At 41.0% G+C, this 18,341-nt stretch overlaps 1 protein-coding gene across 2 annotated transcripts in view; it reads left to right on the forward strand.

The window, feature by feature from the left end:
* The window catches only part of mgll (monoglyceride lipase), a 51,842-nt gene that overhangs the window by 31,548 nt on the left and 1,953 nt on the right, over nucleotides 1–18,341 (forward strand). For both annotated transcript variants that reach the window (XM_030054929.1, XM_030054928.1), the window contains 3 exons: nucleotides 12,474–12,584; nucleotides 14,335–14,424; nucleotides 16,398–16,613. In XM_030054929.1, coding sequence (XP_029910789.1) covers nucleotides 12,474–12,584; nucleotides 14,335–14,424; nucleotides 16,398–16,613 — 417 coding nt within the window. The remainder of the gene's footprint in view (nucleotides 1–12,473; nucleotides 12,585–14,334; nucleotides 14,425–16,397; nucleotides 16,614–18,341) is intronic.

The raw sequence follows: 18,341 nt of genomic DNA on the forward strand, positions 1-18,341 counted from the left end.
AAAATATAACCTGGTCTGTGGCTGATCCAGCTTTTTTTGTTGTAAAGATTAAATCTTTAAAAGGCAGGGCACCCCAGTGGTTCACGGAGCGAGTCCTGATCGCAGCGTCCCTCTCTCTCCCCTGCCTCTCCTGTCTCTTTCTACTGTGACTGTCAAATAAAGCAGAAATGCCAAAAAAAAAAAAAAAAAAATCATCATTAAATCTTTGCTCAAACAAGTTGTTTGAGAAGATGAATGAAGAATCCAGAATCCAGCAAACCAATCAACCAAATCAAACACCTGCTGGAAAAGTTTGAAGGCTGCTTGTTACAAGAATAAAAGTCCAAACCAGCCAGTCAGGGTTCATTTTTACAGTCTGATGGACGACCTGACGGGGGCGCCACCACTGGACAAAATGACTTAGCCTGGATTACATTTATATTTCTGGCAGATTAGATGCTTCCCAGCAGGCAGCCTCACTTTACGCAGGTCAAAAAAGTTCAGTTCTGATCAGGGCCGAAACCACCATTTCAGCATTGGGGGTGGGACAGACATTTTGGGAATGCCTGAACATTGAATTGCTAATATATTCCACCAATATTTTGGAGGGGGGGGACATTGAGGGAGACTTGTACCTCTCAATGTATATGGGCGTTACGGCCTTGGTTCTGATTAAATGCTCATCAGATCATTTTATTTAGCCTCAGTGTAAACAGTTAAACTGGAATCTCTAATCAGAATGAATTCGGTTGGATGGAAGAAATATTGTCCACGTAACCTCAGCTACTGAGTATACTTTTTCAGTACAGTTGTCCCTCGCTATAACGCGGTTCACCTTTCGTGGCCTCGCAGTTTCGCGGATTTTTTTTTGTGCAATTTTGCTTTTTTTTTTTTTTTTTTTTTTTTTTTTTTACTGGACTTATTTTTCTACGAAGGTTTGAACTTTGAGAGTGTTTAAACAAGAGAGAAAAGTGAAAAAATGTTAATGCCTGTCTGAGAAAAGTGTATAAAGTGTGTAGTGAGGGGTTTTACAGCCTTAAAACATCTATAATAATTGTAAAAAAAAAATAAAGCTGACTACTTCGCGGATTTTGCCTATTGCGGGTTATTTTTAGCTCCTTAACGAGGGACCACTGTACTCCTTATATAATTCTGTACACCAGTATGCAGCTTGGTACAGAGGTTAATTTATCCTCTAATTGCACCAAAACGTCTAAAATCAAATCACCGCACCAAAACACACACACTGAACTTTGTCATAACGCAATGACCAAAAAAATGGTGACCAACAGGTAGTGTTACAGGAGATTCACCACTTTGTGTCAATCCTGAAATAATTACAGATTTGTGTTACATCCGAGGATCATGAAAGTGTTCCTCTGGCAGTTCTTTGCTTGTTTGGTTTGAAATTACCGAATACGTTTTGAACGGATCTCGTGGCTCCTGGGGTCGTGACATGTGACAAACACACAGAGCCGTGCAAAAGACAGGGTCGGGTCCTGTTCCAGCACAAAAAGAACACCAAAATTGGAGTTAAAAGGTTCGCTGCCACAAATGTGACGTTCAAATAAAAGAGATGGCACACGTTCTTCTTTCAAAATGATGTGGCAAAGTGCCTGCATGTCCCAAAATAGTCGTCCAGCCTTCAAAACCCTCAGCGAGGAAGGTGGCTCGTCGCTCAGAGCTTTTATTATGAAATAACAGAGCAGAATTCAGCTGTTTTCATGTGACAGTCGCTGTTGAGCCAAAACCTTGTAGTTCCAAGGTCATAACTTTTCCAGAACAGCGAAAATGGTTCACAATTTGTCTGTGTCTGTTCCTGCTGTTTCTGACCGTCCATAGTGCGCTTTCTTTGGCTCAGTCCCGGCGTCACAAAACAGTTTGTGTGTGTGTGTGTGTGTGTGTGTGTACGGGCAAATTCCAGCTTTCATGTGCAGCAAAAAAACCCAGTTGTACTTTTGCACGGCACAAACATTCACCCCGGGCCAGTTTGCTGAGCGTGCAGGCTCTTTTACAGCGTCACTTTGACACAGCGACACACATTCCCACAGTTCAACAACAGCAGTCTGCTGCAGGTCAGTGGGCAGCTCCGCCAGGCCATGCACACACAAGTACGGATATTTTCAAACAATTTTATTTCCCTTCAGAAAATAAGATCTGTCCACACCAGGTAGTGTTTTTGAAAATGTTTCTGCAAAATGATCATGAGCAAAGAGCTGAGGAAGGACTGCAGCATTTTGTTGACGTCATTAGGTTGCAATGTCCAGAAGCGGTCAAATAACAAAGTCAAATGATAAAAAAAAAATGATGTTACTGTCTTTAATGTGAACAGATGACGAGGCAGAGCACCAACTGAAAGTTAAAGATGAGACAAACTGTTGAAAATGACAAAAGAGCTGGCGCAAAAGAATAAAAAAGGACATTTCTTACTGTCTATATGGCCAAAAAATTACAAAAAAAAATACTGGAGAGTATTTTCCAAAAAAAAAAAAAAAAACTGTATTTTCTGTTGACCAAAAAACACCATTTTCATGTGGACAAGAAGTCAAAAAAGAAAGAAAAAGTTGCATTTTCAAGAAGATGGCCACCATGTTCTTGCATTCTTAGAGCAGCTGGGAGCTAAGTGCCTTGCTCACAGGCACTACGGAAGTATTTAGTGCCAGCCACGTCTGAGATTTCAGCCCCTCACCTTCCAAGTCCATTTACAACTCAACACTTCATCTGCACCCTGATCTCCTGAATTTTTTCATTTCCATAAAGTTGTATTTGTGAGTTTTTAAACATCTTAAATTGTCTAAATGTATTACATTGTAATAAACACAGTTATTACTATTATCAGTGATATTTAGGTTTAGGCATACACAGAGTTAACACAGTGTACAAACCATCCTGCTTTCATCAAGTCTTCTTTAATAAGCATACTTCGGTAATATGCACATATTCAAATAATTATTTATTGTGTTAAGCTTCCCTTTGATTGTTAAGAATTTTTATAATATGTGTTCAGCTGGAAATGCACGATGGCAGCCTTTTGTTTCCTTATATCGGGGTCTGAAATTTTTGTGAAATAATTAAGCCATTGAGCAGAATTACATAACACCTTGACGAAACACACAACATCAATCAGTCTATTCATTTTTGTAAAAGGACAGAGTTGTATTCAGCATCGCAGCCTCTTCTTGTGACCCAGTAACACTTTGAGAATAATGAATAATAATTATTAAACAAAAATCAGCGTGATGGATCATACAATAAGCCTTTATTTCCAGGGTTTAGGGGTCGAGTTAGTTTGTCGTTAAATGTGTCATAATACGTTTCAGCTGTGTCTCGCGCAATTGTACGAATATGGAGAAAAGTTTTTGAGCCCAGTGTTTGATGCTGTGTTGTTGTCTGGTGCAGGCACGGCTAACAATACGGGTCAAACCTTTAAATCAAGTTAGTTAGTGAGTATTTTTCTGTCTCGTGAACAAAGCACAGTCACCTCTGCTTCTGCAAGTCACAGACGTGTCAGGTGTACCTCAGTATCCCAGCCTTCCTTTGTAAACATAGGACATTTCACAAACTTTAATTACAAGCTATACTTAAACAACATTAAATCTGCATTCAGCCTGATTGTGAATGCATCTTTTGAGCTTTTTATTTCATTACAAAGCCAGAGGGCGGAGTTTTATTGCTTCATTTTGTTTCATCTTGCTTATACTGTGTGCATTGCAATAAAAAATAAAAAAATTTAAATATAAAACTATTAAAAAAGAGAGAGAGAGATGCACTACCAAAAAAAAAAGTTTGTAAGAGAACAGAAACATCTTTGCGTTTAAAGCGTCGAGGCGTGTTCTCTTTCAGCACAGCAGAAACTCAAAGAAATAAAACTTTAGACATGCCCCAAAACAACATATCCATCATTTGAAAAATAATGACAATTGCACCACTTTTAAACAAATGCTAAGTGTTTTTTAAGGGAAGTCTTGTGCTCTTTAAGTCTCTGTTTCAACCAATAGAAACACAGGATCCTGTATTTTGGAGGTATTGAATTATTAACCTCACAATTAAAGGGTTAGATCAGATTTTTTTTTGAAGTGGGATTATATGAGGGGCTTATTAATAGTTCACATACTTTACTTTACTACATCGCACTGCACGTCTACACTTGTGCGTAGTAATACAGTAAGTAAGTAAGTAAGTAAGTTTAACAGCTGAGAAAATGTAGTGCCAAAGGAAAGGGCTGTCTGAGGGCTTGGTAAAACGGTGCAAATACTCTAAATATAGCGCACCCTTAAATTCATATTGATTTTTTAGGTGTGCCTTTTGTTCGGTGGCTAAAATATGTTTTGCCCTCATCCACATCAGCACAAGCTAGACTTTGGCTCTAACTATGGATAAGTATCTCATACCACACTACTTCAAAAAATCCGAAATACCCCTTTAACTGGTGATAGCGCAGGGAAAAGGCTGTTTCCTGCCATAGCGTCTTCTTCCACGATGACAAACCTCCCCGCGGTGTTTTTCCGTGGAGTCGTACAGTGACTGAGCTGCATTCAATACCGCCTCAGCTCCCGCCTCCGCCCAGTTTAATGCTTTGCCCTTTTACAACCCAAATATTATTCTCTGCTCTGAAACAGCCGAGCTTTTAGTTCACACAGATACTGTGCGTCCTCCATTCAGGGCGGCGGTAAATGTGCTCGCCGCCGCCGCCGTCGTCGCCCGGGCTTTTAAGTCCTTTAAACAGCGCGGCGCTCGCCACGCCGGCCTGTTTCTGCAAAAAGCTTTTAGGCGCACACTTTACTGAGCGGCGTATTTATACAGAGACCGAGGCTTTTAGAGCAAGGATGCTGTGTGTGTGTGTGTGTGTGTGTGTGTGGAGGCATCTATATACCTGTGTGCTTTGTGTGCTTTGTGTGTGCATGTGTGTGTGTGTGTGTGTGGGTGTCAGCCTCTGTAAAACAGCTAAACATTTACACTGGGCTCCCAGATGGAGGCTGAGCTCTGCTTTGGGCGTCAGACTCTGTAAACAGACGGAGGTCAGCCGCGCCGACTTTGTTTTCTCTTTCTTCTCATCGTGACTCTCTCTGTCTCCTCTCTCTCTCTCTTTTCAGTTCGTCCCTCCATCTTTTTTTTTTTTGTCCTTTATCCTAGCTCCGCTTCACTCTGTCTGAGCCAGGCCACCTGTCCCTCCATCTCTTCTTTCATCTTGTTTCCTGACTTTCCTCCTCTACTCCCTCCAGCCACACACCTGTTCCGTTCCTTTCTTTTCCTTCCTTTTAATCGTCTCTGCCTTCTTTCATTTCATTTTCTCTCCTCTCTTTTCATTTTCTCTCTTACTTCCGTTTCCTTCCCTGCCATTGCCTCCTTTTCTTAAATGGGCTTGCCTCTCCACCTGTGACTTCCCTTCCCTTCCCTTCCCTTCCCTTCCTTTCCCTTCTCTTCCCTTTCCTTCCCTTTCCCTCCCTTCTTTCCTTTCCTTTCCTTTCCTTTCCTTTCCCTCCGTTCTGTCCTTTCCTTTCCTTTCCTTTCCTTTCCTTTCCTTTCCCTCCCTTCTTTCCTTTCCTTTCCTTTCCTTTCCTTTCCTTTCCTTTCCTTTCCTTTCCTTTCCTTTCCTTTCCTTTTGTTTCCTTTCATTTCCTTTCCATCCTTTCATTTCCTTTTGTTTGTTGTTTCCTTACTTTTCCTTTTCCTTTCCTTTCCTTTCCTTTCCTTTCCTTTCCTTTCCTTTCCTTTCCGTTCCTTTCCCTCCCTTCATTCCTCTCCTTTCCTTTCCTATCCTTTCCTTTCATTTCATTTCATTTCCTTTCCTTTTCTTTTGTTTCCTTTAATTTCCTTTCCCTCCCTTCTTTCCTTTCCTTTCCTTTCCTTTCCTTTCCTTACTGTTACTTAGCTTTCCTTCCTTTTATTCCTTTCATTTCCTTTTGTTTGTTGTTTGTTGTTTCCTTCCTTTTCCTTTCCTTTCCTTTCCTTTCCTTTCCTTTCCTTTCCTTTCCTTTCCTTTCCCTAACTTACCTTCATTCTTTTTGCTTATATTTCCCTTTTCTCTCTCCCCTTTAATTTCCATTGCTCTTCCCTCCTCTGGTCGCAATTTAAAAAGAAACCTCTCATCATTATTTTTTCATTTTTAAACCAGATGCAACTGATTTTTCAAAGAGAACCTAAATGATAAGTTTGCATAGAGTGGAGTTCATGTGTGGACGCTCCATTTTAAACCAGAAGTTGCAGACGACATTCAGCGCCCTAAATGGATAAAAAAAATAAAATAAAAATAAAAAAAAAAACGGATGTGGGAAGTTTACCGAGTCTCTGTGAATTCCTGAAAAGCTGGTTCCTGTTTGGAGATGTGAGGTTCCTGGAGGAGAACGTCGATGTCGGGCAGCTGGTTAATATTGACAGCACGGCTCACTCTCCTCTCGTTATCACTGTGCTATATTTTGGTAATTAATGCTGATTAATTAGCGAGGAAATACGCTGTTAGTGTCTGTAAACAGTCAGCTGAGGATTACCTGAGCTCATCTTTTCTTTCTTGCTTTAATTTTCTCCCTTGTCCTCTTTCACCTTTCTTTTTATTAATTCCTTCCTCATGCCTCAACGCATCCACTGCCCTAAGCCATGACATGTATATTTTTTTTCTTCTGCTAAAATAGTCAAGATAAAAAAAAAAAGACTGGAAAAACAAATGTGTTAGGTTAGTAGTTGCAGTATTGTTACATGGTTTATTCCTCTGCCCCAGGATTAAACAAATTCGTCTCTCCTGAGCTTGAAACCAGAGCGTTTCAATATTTGAAGTCACTTGGATATAAAATCTGGCACCGCTGAACAGGCAGTGAATGGGGCGCTGACTCTGTGCAGCCATGAGATTTTCCTGTGAGTTTTTGCACCGAAAAAGTTCACATTTTGGCTCCTGCCTGTTAGAAATACTGGAATATGAGCTATATTAACAGCATTCTCCTTTAACTGTATGTATTTCTTCCTCTGTCTTGCTCTTTATGCATTTTATAGTTTTTATACTTTTCTCATCCCTGTTTGCCACTTGGTTTCTGTCGCTCACCTACCTTTGTTCATCGTAATCATGCCATCTTAAATGTTGTGCTTTTCTGACTCAAAATGAAGCAGAACCATTTGTTTGTACATGCAAACAAGCTAAACCAAGGCCTAAAAGCCCAGACGCAGCTGAGTTATTGGAAAAAGCCGAGTCGCAAATGAAAAAGCTGCGTGTTGCTGTGTTTTGTCTCAGGCCTCGTTTCCTCGTTTCCCCGCGGCTCCTCATCCTGTTTCTGTTAGCCGGTTCCTCCGCTCCTGCGTTTGTGTGAGTCTCTGTTCAGCAATGACGTAAAACCTGCAGGACAATGGGAACCACCTGTGGCTTTTACTGTATATAACCAGACGCTGCTCCAGTGATAACATCCTGAGCAGACTTTGGTGCGCTCAGCGAAGAATGACAAACATTTACATGTGGCGGTTCCTACATGCGACCCTCCGTGCTGAAACAGAAAACTGGACTCCTTGGGTCTGATCTATTAATGTTTTGCGGCGTTGCAAACCCTATTTCAGCGCTAAAAAGTGGCGGTTTTCTCTACCAACAAAGTAGAGGTGGCTACACTGCAAAAAGTCAAAATCTTACCAAGATTATTTGTCTTATTTCAAGTAAAAATGTCTTATTTCTAGTCAAAATATCTCATTACACTTAGAATAAGACATGATCAGCTCAGAAATAACTTGTCTTTAGACAATTTTCACTTGTTTCAAGTGAAAATCTACTTGAAACAAGAAACAAATTTTGCCAATGGAACAAGCCAATTTTTACTTGTGACTCAAGTGAATAAGTAAAAATTTGCTTTTTGTTTTTTTTTAAACAAGTTTTTTTTTTTTAAACAAGTGAAAATTGTCTAAAGACAAGTTATTTCTGAGCTGATCATGTCTTATTTTAAGTGTAATGAGATATTTTGACTAGAAATAAGACATTTTTACTTGAAATAAGACAAATAATCTTGGTAAGATTTTGACTTTTTGCAGTGTACTTTCTGTGCTTTTGCCTCATTCGCTTCATATTCATTTAATGTAGTTTCCCTTTCAAAGTGCAAAATGCTGCAAGGCAATTATGGCAATGCATCATCTATTCCAATCTGATCAAGGCTGATAATAAAATTGCATGCACTTTTTTTTTTTAAATCTAATGTATTTATTTAATTATGTCTTTTTTTTTATTATTTAATTGCACCTTTAAAATCTGTTTTATGTCTTGTTAAATCTTTTCTAAAGCATTTTGAACTGCTCACCTCACCTCACCTCGGCTGTCAGAGGATGATCTTTTCTCCATGTTGTTATCACATGAGAAGATGCTCTATCTGACATGATCATCTAAGCAGCAGTCGTCATTCGAGCGCAGCATGTTCTGATTTTGCAGCGTATGAATGTTTTTGTTCATTTATTGAGCTAAAACGTCCACTTCTGCAGCAGCGGACTTCTCTTTTTTCTCTCCTGTCTCTCTCTCTCTGTCAGTCGACGTCTAATTTGGCCGCACCCTGACACTTTACTGACATTTCACAATGATTTTGGATGTGATTTCAGTCCAGCCGGTCACAGACGCACACAAACAATGCATTTCACTCCAGTTACACAAAATCCATGCAGTTGGTTGTGTTCACAATACCTGTAACTACCTGCTTACCGATGTGGAAGTGCATTTTAACAGGTTTTTGAGAATCGTATCCGTTTAAGTCCTACTGGAATTCATTTTGACCTAATTTTAGGGGATATTTTTGAGTTAATGCCTGTCTCATCTTCATTGAGATTTACCTTCGGACTCCTTCTGCATTTCCTCGCCGTTCCCAAGAGGAATAATCTGGAAGAAACACTGCATTATAGATGAAGCCGAGGACCAGTTTATTGTCTCCCCAACAGAAATCTGTCTGGGACTCAGTGCATTATACAGAACGCCGAAATATTCATGCATGTACAGTGAAAACATCATTCATGAACTCATACAATTGTATCAATATGGAAACTTGTAGAATGGCTGCCATTGTAAATGAACAGAGAACTAAAAGGTAAATTCCTCTTTAAAGAGAAAGATCAAACTTCTCTTTGGTTTGTGGGAAAGGGTTTTTGGTCAACGTGCAGTCGTGGTTTATTGTCTCAGAAAAATGTAAGAGGAAGTTGAAAATGGGAAATTATTCAAACTGACAAACGGTCACATGAGAAACGTTTTCGCGTGGTGTCAGAGCGACAGTTTTAGACGGGGGGTGTCAGCTGAGATTAGCTCCAGATTAACCGCAATTCTTCATGTGTTCTGGCTTTTTTCTGACTCACTGGCTCCTCTTTCTTCCGGTGTTTCCTCTACTTCTTGCGTCGCCTTTGCTTTCTTCTGTTCTTCAATGCCGGATGAACTGCGTCTCGCCGTTTCCTCTGCATTCAGTTTCCATGAACTCCAGGGACAAGAGGCTCATGGGAAACGACAAACACCTTCGGTTTTGGCGTCTTCCCATCTCTTCCTCCCCATCAGCAGATCTGGCTGTGGTTCATTTGTCCCACTTCCTCGCTGCCAGAGCTTTATATAATGCTTTGTCACCATTTTAGGGTCTTTCACTGTTTTGTTTTGGTGTTTTTTTGTTTTTTTTTCATCTCTTCATCCCTCCATCTCACTTTTTCCCTCGTAACAGTCACTCATTCAGCTTCTCCATGCAAAACCACTTTCCCATCCTTTTATTTGGTTTATATCATTTTGAACATTTATTTCTCTCCTTTTTTTTAAATTCCACATATTCCCACCTGAAACCCACCCGGTATAGTTCAATGCCTTGCTCAAGGGTAAGTTGACAGTCATTGTCGCAAGACAGGAGAGAGTGTCATTTATTCTCCTCTCTTATTTTTTTTTTACCTCTTCACTTTATTTTTTCCTTGTTTACCTCTTGATTTGTTTTTATCTTGCTCTCATTCTGCCTGTGTATTGAATCTAGGGCATGCGCCTCGTGCATGAATGTATTGAAGAATAATATCAATAAATCAGTCCGGCATCACTTATAATTGATGGATGTTGTCCTCCAGCCCTCGCAGGGTTATTTGGCCGCAGTCGCCAAACAATTCCCATTAAATTTCATTCCGAGTCTGACAGGTGGGGTAGTTTAGCGTCAGCCCGAGGCACTGAGAGGCGGCTGCTGCAGGCTAGAAGATCATGAAATTTTCTGATGGGCTGATGTCACCCCATGTCATCATGTTGGTTATTTAATCCGTATAATGGTTTTGTGGTCTTGTGGTCGCGGTTTATGCCACATAATGTCAGCATGTTATCTTTTTAGTCCCTGTAATGTCAGTTTATTAGTTGTTTAGTCCCTATAATATGAGGATGATGGCTGTTTTGTCTGCATAATGTCAGAATCTTCTATATATTGTCAGTACAGGGTGTTCTCTCCTCAGATAATCATGTACAGTTCAAATCCGTCCAATTTTCAGGGGACTGACAGTATACAATACCAGTATTCACCCTCTCCACCCAAGTTCAGTGTGTGTGTGTGTGTGTGTGTGTGTGTGTGTGTGTGTGTGTGTGTGTGAGTGTGTGTGTCATAGCCTCAAATGGCCTAAATTAGCTTCTCAAAGAGCTTCTCTGTCTCTGCCCCACTCTCTCTCTCTATTCTCCTCACACTTATCTCACTCTGTGGGGTTGCAGTGGATAAAATGTGTGTGTATGTGTGTGTGTGTGTGTGTGTGAGGCCTTGACAGAGAACAGCCTTTTTTCGCTGAATTACATGCAGTCATCCTGTTGGCTATGAAATGAAAAAAAAAAAAAAAAAAAAATCCAACAACACTAATGAGCCAGTTTAGGAAACTTACATCAGCCTAAAGCAATGCCACCATTCGACTGTGCAACATTTCTGTGTGTGTGTGTGTGTGTGTGTGAGACAGAGAGAGTGAGAGTGAGAGCGAGAGAGAGAGAGAGAGAACGAGAGAGAGTTTGCATGCATATATATAGGTACGTCAGTGTGTGAGTGTGTGTAAGTGTCCATGCGGTAAAGAGAGAGAGAGAGACAAATGAAAGAGATGGTGAGAGCAAAGCTTTGTGTGTGTGTATGGGCCATATGCATGCAAGTAGGGGTGTGTGTGTGTGTGTGTGTGTGTGTATGTGTGTGTGAGAGAGGGTGCACTTGTGTGTTTGTGTCTTTAGAAAGTGAGATTTTCTGGTGGGAAACGTTTTGTCTCTCTCTACTTAGCGCCTCTTTTCAGGAAGTTGGCCTGTCATTGGCCCCGGCCTGATGAATATTCACACGGCTGACAAAGAGCGCTCACATAAACAAAGTTGAAGCAAATTAGCCTGCGGAGAGCCGCGGCCAGATTCACCCGCGCCCAAATCACTTGTCTGTTTCGGCTCATCTCTATACAGCACAAGAGTGTGTATGTGTGTGTTTGCGCGCACCTGCGTTACATATGAGAGCTGAAATCAAGCCAAGGCCACCCGTGACAAATGGATTTGATTCCTGGCAGCAGCGGAGCCACTAATTATCGCGGCCCTACATCACTGGATTTAAATCACAATCCTAAATGTCAGCGTGTGTGTGCCAAGGTGAGCATCGGCCTCGTGTTCGCCGGCGCCTTTACAGCTCATGTGTCCCCGAGGGCCTCCGGTTCACATCCCCGTGCGCGGCCCCCTCGTCCCATTCTGCGTCTGGAGCAACAACACAAGAGGGCAGGGTGGAAGCTCACACCCAGCCGAACAAAAGGCAGATTGTTTTACGTTTTACATCTTGAATCCTCTGGTTAGTGTTCCCACTGTTCCTCGCATTGTGACCTCTCACCTACTTTGTTAAAACCTTTGTTCGAGCATCTTCCCACTCCTGTCAGAGCAGAGGAGTCACGCCCTTCTCCGTCAGCTGAAAACTTCAGCGAGTAGGCCTTTCTGTTTTCCTGTTCTGGATTCTTGAATTTGCGCTAATCACCAAAACAATCCTCTCTTATTCTATTTCTTTACTTCTCTCTAATGTACAGAATATGAAAAAAACGTGCACAAACTCAAAGTGGATTTCTCTGGTGCATCAGTTTCAGTGAAGTCAGTCCAAAAAAAATGAAAAAAGAGAGTATATGCTCTTGAAAAAATTAGCTTTAAATTTGTCTTTATAATGGGCGAAACATCTGCACACTCTTTAGATGTAAAGTAAGCCAAATTAGATCATCATTTTTTCTTTCCCTTTTTTTCATTCATGAGTACTTCTCTATGTCCTGGGCCTTTTTCAGTGGCAAAAACATTGTAGTCCTTACTATTGGTTATATTTTTCAGGGGAGTTAGTTAGATTAGTTAGATTTTCATTCTAAATTTTCATTCAATTCACTCAATTTTCATTCTAAAATGACATTCACCCCTTGAAAAACATGACGCCTTCTCCTAAAAGATGACGGACAGAGAATAATTTAAAGAATTTTTATATATACAATTATAGATAAACTTGTTTGAAAAAGTGAGCCATCCACTCAACTTCCAAAGTTCATTTTGACACGTGTTTGCTGTGTGTTTCCTCCGTCAGGGCGGCGCCATCTCCATCCTGACGGCCTGCGAGCGGCCCGCTGACTTTGCAGGAGTGGTTCTGATCGCCCCCATGGTCCAGATGAACCCCGAGTCGGCCACACCGTTCAAGGTACCCAAACATCACCTGCTCACCTGCCTCCTTTTACTGTCACCGTGCTTTACTTTCACCACTGCTTTCCGCTCCTCTCTCCTCCTGCTGCATTAAGTCAAACGATTCAAGTCAATAATGCAATAAAGTGGCAGTCATTTTACCCCATTTGGCTCATGCCTGACGGTACTAACTGCTATAATATTCAGAATCAGTGTAAAGGCCCCCCTCTCTGCCCTGTAAAGTAAAAATCTTCCCTAAAATCTTAAACTCTCTCCAGCCTGGCATACCTGGGACCGTTGTGTTGTTTGTATTTTTCTTTTTCCACGCTGGCAACCTGCCAAACCAAGACAGATATTTCCAGCGGCAACAACTGAGTTTGACAAGAGGAAATGTTTCAGTGATCTAAAACATCAGCGGCAAATGTCAGGAGCTGGTGTCAGTTCCCCCGAATCAAAGAGCCCAGGCTTTTCTCTAGATTCACCAACAGGGAGAACTACATCGTAGACGAGGCCGTGTTGCAGCTGTCAATGTAAAAAACTAAAATGTTCAAGCTTTCTGTTTATGTAATAACTACCATTAATGTCATAATTATTACGTTCACAGGAAAAAATGCTTTACTTTAGTATATTAATGGAAGGTACCTTTTATTACCTTTGCAGGAAACTGGATTATTAAGTTATACTGTGCAAGTTATGACACTGATGGGCAGAAATACTAGTTTCTTTGCAAAAAGCGGGTTCCAGGGGTCCCAGGGTAGAATCACTTTCTAGCTCTTACAGCGCCTAAAATAACAAACAGAGCTTGATAGGCAATGATGAAAATGTGATGGCTATAAATAAACATGCAGATGTAATATTATATCTGCATGATTATTTATAGCCATCACATATTATATAATGCATTGTATGTTTTTTTGGCATTGTGAGAGGTAGAATAGTTTTTGTTTCTTCATTTTTTTGCTTACAATCTCTTTCATTGCTTATAGTAAGAGTAAAAAAGTAAATTCATCCCAAAATAACCCCTGAAATGCCCTGAACATCACAGACTGATGATATCAAACATCAAACAGCACAAGAGTATCTGAGAGTTGATTTTTGCTCAAAGTCGCACTTTTCGAATCCTGTAATCAGCTGGAAGTCAGTCGTCTCGCTCCACTTGACACAGACCTGCTAAGGACGGCCGGTATAATGCCACCACCTATTATTTTCTGCCTCGCCAAAGCAAGAATCAGTGTAAGTAGCACTTGAGCAGCATTAGCCATCTGTTCCTGAATCACAGATCCAAGTGCCTTTAATGTTCCAGGCCAAACACTGATGAGACTGAGGTCAGAATCTGCTTGAGAGGAGGAGAGAGTGTGTGTGTGTGTGTGAGTTAGCCTCCTCTTCCTTGTTATTTGCATCCAGCAAAGTGGTGTTTGTTATCTTGAGATCATCACACACACATGCATAGAGGCACTTTGCATGCAGACACACTTGAATGCACGCTCACGAACGCACATCCTGTCTCCATATCTGTCTCTCTCTCTCTCTCTCTCTCTCTCTCTCTCTCTCTCTCTCTCTCTTTGTCTCTCCTGCACTTGTGTTACTGGTCACCGCGTAACAGTATCTCTTTTTAATGTTAGTCAGATGGCAGATGGTGTCGATAAAAGTGGAAAGAGTGTGTACCTCAGACAGATAAACAGCCTCTTGGTTCTCCACACCCTTCATTTTTAAACGCTCATGTGCGATATTAACAAAATTCCCTGCATATTTTGTTTTGCTTTCTGCAGGTTTTTCTGGCCAAGGTGCTGAACCACATGGTGCCCAGCCTGTCTCTGGGCTCCATCGAGTCCAAATGGGTGTCACGCGATAAGAAACAGGTGGGGAGCGTGTGTGCGTGCATGCGTGTGTAGGAACTTGTAGGAAGTTCGGGGGCCGTATTGTGTTGCTTGTAATTGTAAAATCAGGTGCAGGTATCGTGCAATCTACAGAACAAAGAGTTTACAAGGTCTCAAGAGATAAAACTGTGTGCACTTGTGTGTCATCGTATTTATATAGCCCCAAGATGAAAAATTGCATCACAATAGATGTTTTGACTCCGTTCCAAACCACAGACATTTTGTCACGTCTAGCCATATGTGTGTGTGTGTTTGTGTGTGTGTGTGTAAGTGCATGCAACCTTGTCTGCGTACCTTAATTTGCACATGTCTTGTCCTGTTCTGTGGTTTTTGCCATTGTATCACTGTGATTCTGTGTGCATGTGTAAATGCATACCTGTGTGTTTATATGTGTCAGTGTGTGTGTGTGTTTACACACCAAGCATGACCCTTCCGAAGTAGCCTGCAGCAACATTTGGTGTCGTGATCCCACATTCGGCTGCTGTACTTCTTCTCTCTACAGTGTTTTAAGGGAAGTCATCTCACCACAACAGGCACATGTCGGAGTCACGGCTCACATCTACTACGCACTACTAGCTTAACCTAGGAAAGAAAAATGCTTGAAAAAAGAGTTTTTTATCTAATAGTTTACAGTGGAGGTAAAGGCAAATGGAAGTTAACAAAGGTGCATGGTTGACAGCTCAGCCAGCTGAGACACCCACCAAAATGTTTTCATGACTCACATCAGATCAAGGCTGGCAAATGTAGCCTGGTACAACATGATCAATCATTCATATTTCTGCAAGAAACTTCTGACCCTTCACAGTGCATCTTTCTAGCATTAATGCTGAAGGATTTTTTTTTTTAATTCCTTCTCCAGGATTAAATATGTTGCAGCATCATCAGTGCAGTGAGCAGTGGAGGGTGCTGCAGCTGCTTCTGTGTGATTTTTTTTTTTTTTTTAATTAAAACAAAAATGTTGGACAAAAGCCCTGTTGCTGGTGAGCATCCATCCTGCTGAAGTGTCTGAATCCTTAGACTGCAAAAAATCTCTATTTTAAGTAATTTAGTCTCATACTGAATCTCTCATTTCTATTTTTTTAAATCAAGGTTAAAAAAAAAAAAAAATCTGCCAGTAGGATGAGATAATTCCACTGTTTTCCAACACTAATCAACTTGTTTCCTGAATTTTCTTGACTCAAGTGTCATGTTCTTGGTCCCAAATGGGGCTGATCTGCCTTTTTCTGCCTTGTTTCAACATATTTAGACTTATTCCTAGAAAAGTTCCTGAAACAAGTGAACCTGCATTGGAAATAAATGGAATTATCTTATCCCACCGGCATTTTTTTTCTTATCTTGTTTTAAGAAAAAGAAAATTTAAAGACCATATATGAATCTAAATGACACTATATGAGGCAAATCTCATTCCAAAATGTCATTTTTGCACCCATTTTCACATTCTCAAAATTAGCACCACTTTGTAAAATGGTTTCAGTTTGATCTACAACTTTGATTTTAATCTCTAATTTATGTCCATGGTCATTTTGTACGTTTCTGAGCGTTACATACTCCTCTGAGCTGCTAAAGAGGTCAGCTCACTTTTCCTGTCATTCATTATTCAAAGCAGCAGTGCACATAAACGACTGCTGTGGGTGTCCGCTGTCGAGCTGAAGTGAGCCATGAGCTAAATTTACATACAGCATGAATAGATATGGAGAGTGGGTGATCTGTGTAAGAGTTCGTATGGCACATGAGGGATTCATGTTTTGCATAAAAGGTACAAGCTCATGTAAACTTTCTCTCTTTATCCCTTAATCTGCCCTTCTTCCCTTCCTCTGTCTCACCCTTCCCCAAACACTCTCTCTCATGTCTTTATATCTCTTTCTTCTATAATAATCTATTTTTACCCCCCTTTTCTCTCATAACTCTCACTTCTTTCTGTCTCCCTTCTCTTTCCTCTCTCTTTCTCTCACCAGGTCGAGGCGTATGATGCTGACGAGCTGAACTTCCACGGCGGGATGCGGGTGTCATTCGGCATGCAGCTGATGGGGGCGGCGGCGCGCATCGAGAGGGAGATCCCGTCCATCACCTGGCCCTTCCTGCTCCTGCACGGCGACGCCGACAAGCTCTGCGACATCAGAGGCTCCAAAATGATGTGCGAGAAAGCCGCGAGCACGGACAAGAAACTCAAGGTGGGGATGCTTCCAAGATTTTTTTTTTTTTTTTTAGGCATTTCTGATTTCTTAGAAAATCACAGTGAAGGGAGACAGGAAACATTTTATTTTATTTTTAATCTCATTTGGACTAGCTCTCATTTGGTTTAATAACAAATAATATCATAATAATTAAGGCATGAAATGAATTTTTTGTATGACTCTATGAACTCAAGTCTGAGGGTAAGACTGCCTTAAAAATACACAGCATGTCCATGACTTGATTATGCAGGGGTCACCCACTGAAGAGTGAACCGTGCAGACCTCTGTGAATTGGGGTCCAAGCCGATAATTACCCCCGCCTGTTGCTGGGGTGATAACAGGGAACTGAAATGCCTTTTAACCCGTTTACACTGAGCTCAAGTCCCGGACCGTAACGCAAACACATGAGGCCGCCCTGCAGCACTAACCCGAGCGGGCCCCTCTCTGCAGCACACAGCAGCCGAATTTTAACATCTTTTCAAACACGCAACAAAATTAAATAGACCACTTTAGAACGGACACAGACTATGGAGTTAATATTGATTTGCCTATTGAATGATATAATTATCAAAGACAAATATTACATGAGTTGTGACTGTAATAGAAGTACAGTATCTGTTTTCTTACAGGTGATTATACACATGCACAACTTTTGGTGTATCAGTGAGCAAATTCCCATACCACCCTCTTTCCTGGAGAAAACTATGGACCAGCAGAGATTTTTTTAAAATATTTGTTTTATTTGCGGGTGCCCTGGTGGCTCACCATTATGTACCAAGGCTGAGTCCTGATAACAGCGTCCTGGGCTCAAATCTGACCTCAGGCCCCATGCTGCATGTTGTTCCCTCTCTCTCCCCTGTCTTCTCTGTCTCTCTCTACTGTGGCTGTTAAATAAAAAAATAATAATAATCTTAAAAAAAATGTTTTATTTTTATATACAGCAATATTGGCTCTGAAAATACAGGCGATATCATGATGTGCACCCTTTGAAACTGTACATAATAACAACTTTTTTTATTAGTCTTATCATAACAGTCATTGGCAGGCAGGACCAGGGGCTGTTTGGACTCACCAAACAGGATTATATTATCAAACATGTAACTATAGTGCAAACACAGGCAAGTAAATTTAAAATTTAAACAATAAGCTCTTTGTGAGATGAATCTCCTCAGCTGAACTTGTTAGTCAACTTTCTCAGCTGCCGCATGCAGAAGTGATCCCAGCAGGTGGTTATCAGTGACCTGAGAACGTTACAGTTCACACACTTTGTCACCACATGGAGGAATATAGGTAAAGAAAGTGAAAGTAAGAAAAAGAGGTTGGTTACACAGAGATCCGAGGCACTCGGCGTTTAGAGAATCAAGTGGTGCTCATAAGGTTGAGGCACCGTCTCATCACATGTCGCATCACGAGTTAAAGAAAAGCAGGAATCGAGCAGAAGGAAACAAAGGTTAAACTGAGATTGAATACGTGCAGTTTATCATCCCATCGAACCACAAGGAAGGAGCGAGGCAACCTGCTTCCTCATTCTCAAACGCTGAACTGTTAGTTTAAGGTCAGGTGAAGGCATTATCATGTCCCCTCTCAGATATCAGATATCTCATCTCAGTTTCAAGAAGTGCATAGAAGAGGCAACGAGATAAAGGAAGAAAGAAAGAAAGAAAGAAAGAAAGACAGAAAGAAAGAAAGAAAGAAAGAACAAAAAAATGAAGGAAGTGACTCCCT

Source organism: Myripristis murdjan, chromosome 7 (genome assembly GCF_902150065.1).
Source record: "Myripristis murdjan chromosome 7, fMyrMur1.1, whole genome shotgun sequence".
Lineage (NCBI taxonomy): Eukaryota > Metazoa > Chordata > Actinopteri > Holocentriformes > Holocentridae > Myripristis > Myripristis murdjan.